Source organism: Brachionichthys hirsutus, chromosome 3 (assembly GCF_040956055.1).
Source record: "Brachionichthys hirsutus isolate HB-005 chromosome 3, CSIRO-AGI_Bhir_v1, whole genome shotgun sequence".
Lineage (NCBI taxonomy): Eukaryota > Metazoa > Chordata > Actinopteri > Lophiiformes > Brachionichthyidae > Brachionichthys > Brachionichthys hirsutus.
The window spans coordinates 13,104,341-13,117,571 of record NC_090899.1 but is presented as its reverse complement, the minus strand read 5'-3'; the positions used below and the strand labels follow the sequence as shown (position 1 = coordinate 13,117,571).

At 38.7% G+C, this 13,231-nt stretch overlaps 2 protein-coding genes across 2 annotated transcripts in view; both read right to left on the bottom strand.

Annotated features, from left to right (window-relative positions):
• Positions 1-3,295, bottom strand: part of bckdhb (branched chain keto acid dehydrogenase E1 subunit beta) — a 42,892-nt gene extending 39,597 nt beyond the window's left edge. The window contains exons 1-3 of the mRNA XM_068758812.1: positions 3,118-3,295; positions 2,572-2,649; positions 1,739-1,807 (exon numbers count right to left, since the gene is read on the bottom strand). Of these exons, the coding sequence (XP_068614913.1) occupies positions 1,739-1,807; positions 2,572-2,649; positions 3,118-3,295 (325 nt within the window). The remainder of the gene's footprint in view (positions 1-1,738; positions 1,808-2,571; positions 2,650-3,117) is intronic.
• A 1,779-nt stretch (positions 3,296-5,074) lies between these two features.
• Positions 5,075-12,391, bottom strand: ttk (ttk protein kinase). The gene is made up of 24 exons (XM_068760309.1): positions 12,304-12,391; positions 11,996-12,218; positions 11,768-11,874; positions 11,525-11,668; positions 11,304-11,418; positions 11,149-11,218; positions 10,938-11,053; positions 10,476-10,548; positions 9,908-10,007; positions 9,576-9,798; positions 9,319-9,425; positions 8,915-9,058; positions 8,676-8,830; positions 8,070-8,206; positions 7,874-7,985; positions 7,522-7,614; positions 7,271-7,428; positions 7,010-7,161; positions 6,806-6,930; positions 6,564-6,638; positions 6,300-6,476; positions 5,463-5,559; positions 5,271-5,356; positions 5,075-5,189 (listed from the first exon to the last, which is right to left on the bottom strand). The coding sequence occupies exons 1-24, from the start codon at positions 12,389-12,391 to the stop codon at positions 5,112-5,114; spliced, it is 2,955 nt and encodes a 984-aa protein (XP_068616410.1). The 3' UTR covers positions 5,075-5,111.
• Between the last annotated feature and the right edge of the window lie 840 nt (positions 12,392-13,231).

Sequence of the window (13,231 nt, the reverse complement as noted above, 5' to 3'; positions counted from 1 at the left end):
GAATTTACAGACAAAAAGAAAGCAAATCAAACGTTTTGTACTTGTTCAATGAATCTCCAGGGAATGAGTTGCAACCTCCAGCTCTCCTTTACCTCTGCACGATTATTCAAATCAATATGTGAAATATCCATACATAATGTTCCAGCCTCCACAAACGGCTTTGAGCGGAGGATATGTGACCACCATCTTTGTTTGTCTGTCCATCTGTGTACCAAATACCTCACAAAGACTAAGGGATGGGTGTAAAGCTAAGGAAGAGTTTACCACATTCATTTCCTGTGTTGATTATGATCACTATCTAAAAGATCAAAAATGAACACACGGATGAATTCACAATACTTTTACATTATTGTATCTGCTTCTGATTGCTACTTTTAGCTTTTTAAAGTACCAAATATCTAAATGTATGTGCAGAACTTTAATGATAGTCATTTCTAGCTATTTCTAGCCCCGTGGAGAGTTCAAGTTTTATTTCCTCGCTGTCAAATAAACAATCAAAAAGGAGCTGCCAGCTTCATCCAAAGGGAAACTTCTCAAAAACTAAAACAGGATAACAATATAAATATCCAAGACAATAAAATTCCAGATGTAGCGCTCGCTGTGGGTCCAGCTTCAAAGTAAACTACAGATTAGATCAGATCTCTGCTTGTGAAAAGTATTTTAGCATGTTACGGTAAAAAAACACAGAATAAATAATAAAATAGGCTTGGATTCCTTTTATCTGCTTTAGTTTTGGATTTGAGCACACATTAATGTTGTTAGTCATACCTTGTACTTGTTTTTTTATTACTTCAAGATGTCTGTTGGGAGAAGCAGCTTCAATTAATTAAAATACCAAGTCAATGCTCACAACCTGTTTAACATTAAATCTAAAGATAATTCAATGGCTTCCAGGTCCTAACAGTCCAATATTTCAGACATGGATTAAGACGAAATTCTGCAACAACACTGAGACTTTCTAGATTCAGAATTAACAGGATTTATAGGAGCTCTAAGATGACAATCGTGAAGAGAGAGAGACTCAAATGTGTCAACACTTCTCCATTGTGGTGTGTTGCAGACAAGTCAGTCTTTACAAATGACTTTGCTGAGCCACGAGTTTTGGAATTTACTTTTTCCAGACAAGAGCTGAAGATTTGCTTAATGCAAGCTGTCTCTGTGAGCTCGCGTCACTCATCTTCAGTTGCTTGCATGTGCATGTCGCATTTTCTTCAAGTAGGTGGTGAATGAAGTAATGATTCATTTACTGGTGTAGAGTATAAAAAAAAAATCAGAACTTTCATCTCTATTGTTAAACAAAGTATGAAAAGTTCAAGAATTCGCAATGACCCATCTCTCTTTGTATCCATTTCCAAAAACATTCATTGATTGGCTGGTAGCCATGTTCCTATCAGAAACACATGAACCATGTTTCTGATAAAGGAGAATTGTGGCCATGTGTTGGATGTTTCATGGTTTAAAACTGAACCTGCAGAACAGGATTAAAACCACGAAGAGCAAAAACGCAGACTCAACTGGATTTGTCCAAGTTTGGTTGAAGACGTTTCACCTCCCACTCAAGAGGCTGACGAGGTGAAACGACTTAGCCAAACAAACAAGTGAATTGATCCTTTGTTCTTCGGGGCTTTGTGATTTTTTCATAGTACTCTGCTGCCATCTGGTGGCAGCAGCATGTAAAACAGACAGGAGGTTGAGCCTTTCGAAAGATGCTAATTAAAAGGGAAATGAAGCATCTTACCATACTTGTCTCTTAGACCCACTGTGCATCGAAATACTCCACCAAAAGCAACGTCCTCCCCAAAGATGACTGTGAATCAACACACAACACAAGCAGTGATAAAAGGCACGTTGAGATTCTGTATTCTGTAGTCAGAAGAGAATAAATCAGCATCATAAAAAGTCATAATAGTGTGTGTGTGTGTGTGGGGGGGGGGGGGGCATGTTATGCACCAGTGACTGGGGCTTGATATAATTCTACCATTAATAACAAGCTTACCACCATAGACCCTTAAATAGCATTAAAACTACAACTGGCTACAATTACTATGTACATCTCACAAACCTTCTGAAATGGAGTCTCACTAGAACCAGAAATAACATGTAGGTACCTAAAATATTCCAATATCGTGTCAGCAAGACAAAGGTGAAATGTTGTGTTTGCTATATCTGAGTTACACATAATAAAGGTTTAGTGCAGCTCATGTTAGTCCAACATATGGAATGACTCATATTCCCTATGAAAATCATTTAAAAGCAAAAGTGATTTTTCCAAAGCTGCATCACAAATCAAGATCAAAAGACTTTTCCAGTCAGGCTGAAAACATGGAAAATAGCCCAAATCAAACATTTTGATTTTAGAACATTTCACCATCATAACTTTTGGAGGTTAATGAATAATTTCTCAACGGTTTTCTGAAAACAAATCACCATGTTCTGCCTCTACCAGCTCGGACGAGGCGTTTGTGCCCCCAGGCCAACACGTTCAGGTCTAAAGTACAGAACCAACGCTTTAGCCACATATCTTTAGACTAAAAAATAAATACACATCCATTTCCTGTTTCGCCATCCGACCTGCTGTTGGGTCAGCAGCAAGACTGTTGTCCAATGCGCTTGTAATTGATTGGAACAAGTTCATCTTCTGGGTTGGACCTAAAAAAGAAAAACAACCACAAAGAGCCACAACAATGAACTTTGTGATGACTCATCGCTTCAAAATGATTCTGCTACTTCATAATTGAATTTATTTATAGAAATAATTTAACCAACTAATAACACATGTTTCCAAGGTTTATTCCCAATAAATTAAACTCATGTAACGTAATTAAATGTGAAGTTCTGACCCAGTTACTGCTACTTAACTTGTGTCCCTGACCTCGATGCCAAAACAAATGTCTTAAGGCGAACATACAATATTTAACTGTTGTCATGAGGGAATCTTTAATTATTTAGTAATACGCTAAGATCATGTCATGCGTTCCAATAACCACCATGGCACAAATACAGGCATATTCCCATAGACAATAGAAACTATTATCAATGCAGGGAAGACTTTTCAAAGGGCCAAGCAAGTCTCGTCTCTCAATTCAGCTAACGCGAGCCGAGAAGTCAGGCACTCACCGTATTGTGTCGGGACGGGGTCAGGCTGGAAGGTGAAGTGCGCCGCATGTCGGCGTTGTGTTTCCCCACGAGAGTTACAGGCCGGCGATAATTTAAGAAAAGTGGCGCCGAACGAGCTCTGAGCCACAGAAGTTTTCGGGTTTACACCCCGAATAAAGAACCGAGCAGCAGCCGCCATCATTGTTGTTATGGCTAACCAGGAAGGGCAAAATGAATCAGAGTGTAAAGATCGTCTATAAGAAGGAGGGCAGCATGGTACTGTGAAAGAAAAGGGATTTTCCCCTCTGAGATCCCATTTATCTCCACCGCTCAGAAGATACTGGTAAAGTTGTTTTCGGTTTTGAGTTAAGACAATAATAATAATAAGAAATAAACTATTAAGTCCGGCATGTGTAACATTCTTCATGTGAACACTTGTAGTGATGTTTCAAACATCAGCTTCTGCTGAATATATCTCGAGAATAATTGATAAAACTTGGAGAAGAACTGTTTAATAACAGGAACGCAGTGCGATACGCAGTCTTCTGTCAGAGTGAGAACTCCTGTTTTCCGTCATCCATCTCTTTTGCACCAGTTTATGATTGGTCGGAAAGGAGGGCGTGACAGGACGTCGCAGATTCTCTGGCGGAGCTTTTTTTTTGTAATATCCGGTAAAAAAAAAAAAAAACTTTATTAACAGCAAATAGCTAGAGACGGCAAAACAGTACAAACAGGTAAAACGTTACATAACAATCGAAATATAAATAATACTTTTAAATATTTACGTATTTCAAATAACTCTTTCAATCAATTGATGTTGACTATTTACATCTGTGAGTATGAAATTTGCTGTAATTAAGAACACAATTGTGTAGTTAATCCTATTATCAAACACACTAAAAGCAACAATTTCCCTGTAGTTTGCATATTTGCCCGAAAATAACAAAAAATAATATTCTTCTGTAGAAATTAACAAAATACAACAAACTATTCTGTGGCAATTAAAGAAGAATGTCTAGAAATAAAAATTATATATTTTTTAAAAGACCATGAGCCGAGCACTCGAAAATAAAACTATCAGCAAGTGACCGATACAATCAACTTGAGTCCAATGGAACTGTGCAATGTGCAAAAAACCATCAACTATGAGTAACATAGTGCAGGTTTTCCAATCAGATAATTAGCTCTAAAATGCTGGGCAGTGTTAGTTGACTGCAGTAGAGAATGTGTTAAAGTTGCTGCAGCCACTGCTGGGTTGAGATTCTCTCCACAGCTGATCAAAAACGCGACATTGGTTCAAAGTTATTGCAATATGCAAACGCTTTCCATATTGTTGTTTCCTCCTTTTCCAGCACATGTTGTGTTGCCTACACAACATGTGTAGTGAAGTTATTCACGGACACTGGAATCAGAAGGGAATCGGTTGCAAAAGAAAAAGGGGCAACCGATTCCAAGGAATTGAAACACTGGGAACTGGTTCTTGTTTTTAATTCCCAGCCCGACTCACACCTACGAACAATTTTGAGCAATCAGTTCACCTAAATTGCAGGTTTTTGGAGATGGGAAGAAGCCAGAGAACCCGGAGAAAACATGCGCAAATGAATTCTATATTATTGATGCGTAACATACAATGATTTGTATGTAAGGGGTAAATATTACCCCTTACAGAAGGCTCGCTGACACAAAATGAGCCTCATGTGTCTAAGTTTTTATTTATAAAATACATTGAGCCGTCTCTCAATAAAGTAAATACACTGACCAATACTTATTTTTCAGACGAGTAGAGGCAAAATAACCAACAACTCCTGAGGATACAGTAAGTAGATTTGACAGTGCTTTACTGTACACTTACATGTAATGCAGACATAACTACGGTACCGGTAAATATATTGCAATAATGACTTTCTTTCAGAGACTCAAACACACAGGTTTGTTAGTGCTACATCTACAGGAAATAATGTGACTGAACTGAAGTCACTAAGGTGAAGTTATACAAAAGAATCCACAGAACTTTTTCAGGGGATCTCAGGTGATGACTTTGCACATTCTGCAACATCCAACTTCCTGCCAGTGCTGCACATTTTTGCCAGATTCTACGAAAACCAGAAAGGGAACTTAGTATTTAAGAATAATAAATCTGCTGGTGACAAATGTTTGAGCTGAGGAAATCTTACATTTGCAGCTCGGATGATGCTGTTTGGAGACTGGAGGGCAGCAAGGTCTGTTAGAATCTTCTTCAGATCGCTGTTACATGGCTGCTCTGGAACAGACCAATTGAGATCAGGTCAGAGTCGCATAATTAATTAGTTGTAAATGTTGCGCCCAAGTCCACACACTTTAGAGAGTGAATGTTAGTCTGAGTGTACCTGGTTCAGGTGATGACTGCTGCTTCAGCTGAAGGTATGGATGCTCCAGCAGCTCTGTAATAGAAATCCTCTCTCTGGGGTTTCGTACCAGGCACCTCTGGAACGATCAGTCAATAAAAACAGCTCATTTGTATTTCATATCATTCAACGCCTCTCAAACAATTCTACGGGCTTCAAGCTGAACATGCATAAATATGTTAATGATGATACAGGAGTGATCTGTGAAGAAGAACTGACTCCTAGAGACTTGGTTTTTGAAATGTGACCACATATGGCTAATATTGTTGCAAGTATTTTTTTTCAGTGCTCCATTTATTCCCAGGGGAGAAATTCTTCTCTGCATTTGGCCTTTAAAGTGCTTTAAAGTGCCCGGGAAGAAAGTTGGGGGTGAGTATCTTCCTTAAGACTGCAGAATGGGGCTGAAGCCACTGACCTTTCAATCGGTGGAAGCCATCTTTTACCACCTAAACCACAGCTGCACCCAATATAAAAGGCTGTTCCCAGCTAGATACAAAATACTTTCATCCACAAGAGCATTGGAAAAAATATATTTATATAAAATCATTAAATTAGCAGAAAAATGTTTTTTCACCCTTTATTTCATATTTAACACAATATTACTTTAGATTATCTTCACTTTGCGCAAATGTTGCAACTGAGAAAAGTAAAAACCCATCAATCCAATCCACTGGATGGAACCAGCACTTATTTTGGACTCCAAATACTGTATGGCATATAATCTTTGGAGAGGGAAATTCAAAAATCACAAGACTCAAGTCGAAAAGGAAAACAAATCTGCAAATATTGACAAAAAGCCGACTCTGGTTGGTCCCTTACCTTCAATACATCCATCAAATCCTTCTCTGATAGGTCAGAAAATTCAATCTTATAGGAAGGATCAATGATGGCATGCAGTTTGGCAATCTGATTGGTGATGCTTTGGAAAGGAGTTCTCCCATAAGTCATGCAGTACAGGATACAACCAAGGGACCAAACATCACCCTTGGGGCTGATCTTTAGGAGGGGAAACAATCAATTATCAAAGTTGTACTCCACTCAGTCATGGTTGTTCAGGATGTTTAACTGTCTTGTTAGGCGAACCTTGGAGCGTGCTTTTCCTGACTGGGATGATGTGTCTCTGATGGTTTCAGGAGGCATGTAGTTCAATGTTCCCACCTGTGTTTGTTAAACAGCCACACATTATGCTGGTAGAGACGTTTCCTCCAGGAATGCACATCTGATTTGCCACTTTATGCAGAATTCGACATCTTTGCAGTATGTTTAACAACAAATGTACTTTACGTGTCAGACACTGACCAGCTACAGCAGACATGAAATCTTACTTGTGAATCTTTCATAATACTTGTTACATCCGGCTGGATTTTGTTTGCGATGCCAAAGTCGATCAATTTTAGTGAAGCGTTCACTATAACAAAATTTGCTGGCTTCAAGTCGCTGTGGACAATTCCTGCAAAATAGACAGGAAATTAGGTTAATTTCAGTGCCGAGAGTCAATGATGGAACAGAAGTGGGTGAAGGAAGCGAACCGTGTTTGTGTATGGTTTGGACGGCCTCCAGCATGTTCTTCCAGTAGAACTTCCTCTCCAACGGATTCACAGTTTTACGGTTTCGCAACCATGTGTTCAAATCCAAACTTCCACATTCCATCAGCATGTAGATGTAGCTGTTTGTTATTTCACTATAATCAAAAAGGGAAACAAGACATTTCTAACAGACATAAAATAATAATATTCAAGCCTGCTATGAATTACAATGACAACTTGTTTTTGGAGAGGGCGTATACTCACTAATCATAAAGCTTGATAATTTGTTCACTATACACCTGTAAGTGGTTCAGATGTTCAATTTCGTTTTTGTAACTTTGTATTGTCTGAGCATCTGCCTCCTCAAGGTTGACATATTTTAGCGCAAACAGCTGCTTTTTATGATCAAGGACCTGGTAGACCTGGAGAAAGAAAAAACTGTTAAATTTGATACAAAGAAAAGCAGAAAGCGTAGGAATAGTGGAACATGTAAGACGCAAATTCTAATGTTGTACCTTGCTGGATCCCCCACGTCCAATCATCTTGAGTATGAAAAACTGCTTGCCCTTAATGGTAATGGTTTCATTGGACAGTGCAGTGAAGGAAGCCTAAAAACAAGATTCAGACGAAAAAAAAAGATTATTTATGCGTTTTCAACAGCGTGAAAAGCCATATTGCTTTATCCATATCTAGAAAATCTACGATGGATTTAATTTCTGCAACATAAGCCCTCGGACTCAGAAAATTAAGCTGTCACTCACCGTCTAACCAGGAAGGAAAGATGGTTGGTGACACACTAGCTTATCAACAATTTTGGAATGTTGTTCATCAGACAACAGCAAAGGGACGGGTGTGATCACACTGTACCTGGGGAGTTTGGTTTCGTGGTGTAAAAGGCTGAGGAGGGGGTTCGGCTCTGTGTGGCGCCGCTGCAGAAGAACAAACTTCAGGTCTTCTCTTTACAACAGGAGTAATAACGCTGAGGAAGAGAAAGATGGAGTAGATTTTTATTGGCAGATATTTGGATGGTACAAAAAAAAAATGAAATAGTCCAAGATAATACCTGTTGGCAGACGGGTTTGCGTAGCCGTTTGGTGTCTCACAGACTGTTTGTGGGTTCAGTCTGGATGGAAGAGGAAGGGACGGAGTAGGAAGAGACTCAAGGACGGGTCTGGGGTTAGGGGGTGTTGTGCGTTTATCCTAGGAGGAAAATAATTGGAATATCGGTACTGTATTTGATCAGGATGAGTAACTTTTTCAGACTAAGGACATAAACATTATTCATACATGTCTGAGTATTGAATGCTGCGTGTACTTTAACTTGAAATATGATAAAACTGGCCCCATCACTCAATTTCTGCTCAAACCAACTATGGCTAACTAGTTATAGCTGAACATCTTAAACTGCCTTTTTTATATGAGCATATTTAGTAAACTCCATCTACAAGTCTAGTTATTTATCTACTGGTGTGTTCCATGTTTCTATCCTAAAACAGAATCTGATTGGCTTGATAAATTATTGGTGATAAGGAATAAAACCAGGAAATCAAATCCATATATTTCTTTACTTGTAAAGTCTAAAATAAATCTTATGATTGTTTATTAAGAAATATGTTATGTGTTCCTATAAGCATGGCACAGAATATAATGTGAAGAAATGTCATCAGACCTCTGGAGAAACATGGCGACTGACAGAAGCTGGCATCTTCCACTCTGACGGTTTGGGTTGTTCCACTGACCGGGTCACCGGGAACTGGGCAGGAAGATGAAGTTCTTGATTTCCTTCACAAGGTGACGCCCCCGCTGGAGAACTTGCTTGCATGTCTTCCAGAAAAACAGTCAAAATTATACAAAATTTCAGTCATAACCACGTCTAAGTCATTGAGAGTCTGTTCAGTTAACTCATACCTGCGGGGTTTTCCTCCTGCCTGGTGGGAACAAGCTGCTTCTCTCCAGCCTTCAGGTTACGCAAGGCCGTCTCTAGAATCCCCGCTGGCTTGGCATTTAAAGCCTGAGCTTTGTGAAGAATTGAAGTCGCTTTGATCACATTACCTTAAAAAGGAAAAATAAAAACGCAATGAACTAGGATTTAGAGAACAGGGCAGTTAAACACTGACTACACAAAGTTAAATGGTTGATAGCGTATTATAGGACACGGCCTCATCTGTAGCAACTTTCCATTCATTTTAGGTTTTTGATTTTGTCAAAAATAAATCTACAAGAATTCCATTACATAAAAAATTATAATGGAGGAAATGTGCGGAATATGTATAAGATCCTCCAATCAACAAATCAATTGTGTTGTATTGTACCTTGAGAAACCTCAAATTGAGCATGAGCTACGTGGACAAAGGCGAAGCCTTTACAGTTGGATCTCGCAAGTATAAAATGGTCTTGGGCTTCATCTGGGTCTTCAATCCTTCAAAATGAAAAAGAAACAGAAAAAGGTGAAATATTTTGTTAAAATTCAGCACTCGGGCAACAACATGCCTTTAAGAATGAAATACCCCCAAAACACGCCACAGTCCCAACACTGTAATGCTGATTCAGCTTTGTGATCCTTGCTCACCCCTTCAGCTCTGCGTATCTGACCAGTATTCTGGCATAGCTGGCGTTTTTGCTGAACTGCCTTAATGGCAGCCTGGCAAAGATCTGAGAATAACAGTCCTTGAGCTTATTGAGGAGGTTGATGTCAGTGTGGGGGTTTCCTCTTTTCTCCAGGTTCATCAGAAATGCCCAGCATGACTCAGGAGAATTTGTGCTGATGACCTGATTGAAGTTGTGTGTGACATCTGTTGGAGAGAAAGATAATGTCATCATATTGATAAGATCAGTGCACATTGTGCCCGTCTACCAACTACAGAATACTAAGTGAAGCACATTGTCTGAGTTACACAATACCTTCCATTTTTGTGCGGTCCCTTGTATGCAGGAGTGTGGTGGTGGAATCAACAGTTTCCTGGTCCTCCAAAGGTAAATGTTCTGGACTCACAACTGGTGGCTGAGAACGCAGTGACACATTTTTCTGTAAAAGAAAAAAGAAAAACTACCAGTAATTTATGTATTTGGGAGCTAAGAGTAGAGAAGTTTGTCTTCATTCAACTATAAGGGGGCGGGATGAAACTTTGTTTGTTGATGCCTAATGCACACAAAACAAAACAAAAAATGAAACACAATTCAAAGAATGTCTGTTGACTATCAAAAGATATTTTGGGTGATTTTAGTAACTCAAGTGAAGTTCCCTCTGTTATATTATATTAGACAGAAGGGAGGTGCCTCTGCAGCGACCACCAAAACACTTTAGAATAGCTAACAAAAGCATAGGTACAAGGAAGCTGATAATTTGGGGTGAACTGTGTCTTTAATTCAAGTCAAACATCTTTGATCAGCAGAGTGCTGATGATAAATACCACTGACCGCAAATTCTGGCTTTGCTAGAGTCAAATGCTCGTGGTTGGTTTATACTCACTTGAAGATCTCTGTCGACCGCATTCTTCAAGGACAGCCCAAATCCTGCATTTAAGGTTGAACCTGATGTCTGTCTAGTACCAAGAATTGAAAACAATGAATAATTATCACACATTTGACTGAGATATTCAAGCATTTGCAGGCAAACCTGACTGGGAAATAGCAACCCATAAAAACATGTTTTTAACACATTTCTGTGTTTACTGGGGTAGAGTGTGGATTCTCAGCAATTTGTATCAATTACTATTATGTAAGGTGATATACAGGAAACTGCTGCACAGAGAAGCTTTGATATTCTGAGGATCACAGCCTACACTATTTTGGTAATTGATATAAGAAGCTATTTCAGTACTACGTATTACTTCATCTTGAATTTCTTTTGAGAAAAAAAAAAGATCATACAGCCTTCCTCAAAATAATCATATTAAATACATTTGGACACATGTTTGTGTAAATAAAATACCTGGACAAACTTGAGTGGACTGATACATCACTTCTCTTAGAGGGCTCCTCTTCAATGCAGTCATCATCATCATCCTTCTCTGGGATAGACCAAGGTACTATGGGAACTCTACCTGGCTGGAAAACAAAACCAAATTGTACACAATCTCTAAAAGACAAAAACAACAAAAAGCATGCAAAAGAAATGTGCAAAATCACAAACGTGATCTCACAATGCCAACTATTCGCTTTCTGAGAGATCCAGATCTCCGGTCATCTGATGACCCACTAAGGAATTCTGTCCTGCAGGAAAGAAACACAAAACAGAATATGTAAATTTCTCCAAATCAAAAAGAGGCTTTATTAACCACTGAAAGTTGATTCTTACCCTGAACCAAAACTACTGGAAAGCTGAAATTCGCCTGTCCCATCAGACACTCTGCTTACTTTCTGGAATGCAGAGCCTTTTCTGACCGAATCATGCACATTACTTTTCGATGACGCTGGCAGAACACACGACGTGAAAATTAGGCAACAGTCCATTGTAGTAAAATATTCGTTTTGTTCTAACCATCTTTGCCATGTAATAAAACACAAATAAATACTCACATGGTATATTTTCTTTATCTTCTGAACTGAAGACTGGCGTTTTCCATGCCTGCATATTTTGTAAGGCTGCCTCCAGCAGTTCTTTTGGTTTGGCACCAACTTCAATAGCATCTTGTAATATGTAAATGCCTCTCTTTGTGTTGCCTAGTAAAATGACAGGCAGAAAGGGATATACTCCAGACAATATACTATATATGGATTGTTTATATGTAAAAGAACATTAAAATGCTAATCTCACTCCACCTTGGTAATGCTCAAACTTTGCATGTGCAATGTGAACAAATGCAAAATGCTGGCAATGAGATCTTGCCACGTCAAAGTTGGCTTCTGCTTCATTGACATCTTGAATTCTAATAAAAAATAAGATGAAAAAAGGACCTTTTGTTAAAAAAAAAGAAGCATCGTTGTGTTTTTATAATCTGGTTGATTTATTGATGAAAACAGGCCATAAATATAAGTTTGATTACTCACGCTTTTAGCTCTGCAAATCTGACCAACATCTTGGCATAGCTCTCATTGTCACAGTGTTTACCCAGTGGCATATTGGAGAATACTCTGATATAAAAGTCAACAAGTCTGGTGAGAAGATTACAGTCCAGATGAGGATCTCCCTTCTTTTCCAGGTCCATCAAATACGAAAGGCATGATTCAGGGGAGTTGGAGCCAATAACCTGGTTAATATTGTTTGTGTCATCTGCAACAATTCCAAGGTGACATAAGTTTTGACATACGATACAAAGGCATGGGGATGTTACAGTATCAGGCCTAATGAGCATTACCTTCAATGAGATACTTTTTGATTTTGTTCAGTTTTTGATGAAGCATGGCAAGTTGCTGCTTTCTGTCTGTGTGCTCCTCTTCCTCCATCTGAAATTGATAGGTAAGACATGTTACAAACCAACGCGGTTCGATTTGTTTTATAATTCCTTACTTTGTTTGGGTACTGTGTTGGTAATATATAACATCACATTCAATACGAATCCTTGCTAGAAATGACGAAACACCGGACATTTTCAGTGGCCTTTAGCACACAAGTCCAATTAGACAGAGCGATAGGCTACCACAATGAGCGTTTATTTGTTTTTATATTCTGTATTTTAATCATACGTTGTATGTCTAATTAGTGTAAGGAAAACTCGTTTTAGTAAGTTAATCAAGACGTTAATGAACACTATTAATACAAAAAACAACTACTGCAATCTTTCATGTTTACAGTCTCAGTTAGCTGTTAGCTGACATGCTAACGATCTGCTGTGGGTCACGCAGCCTTATAAGTAACACGTATAAAAGCTTCATTAATGATAATGAAGCATTTCACCCGCATTAAAACGAATCTTACCGTCTTGGCGCTGTATGTGATGTTTTTTAATTATTATTATTATTTTCCCCTGCAGGGTTGCCCTCGCCTGTAACTGCCAGTTTTCAAACGGACCGCTTCCGCCCGAGTCGCTCGCTAATTGGATAAGACTTGGTGATGACGTTTTCTTCTTTCCTGCTTTTTGCAGGTCTTTTGAAAGACAATATTGCATTAGCGCCACCCGTCGGGCGGAAAGGAGAATCTCGTTATTCCTAAATTGAACGTAGAAAATAAATCCCACTATCAAATAAAGTTCCAAATGTGTACAAATCCTGATCTATCTATTGTCTTGTCCTCGAATTTTTTAAGGTGTGTTTTTGATCCAATAGGTATGAAAACAAACATCTTCT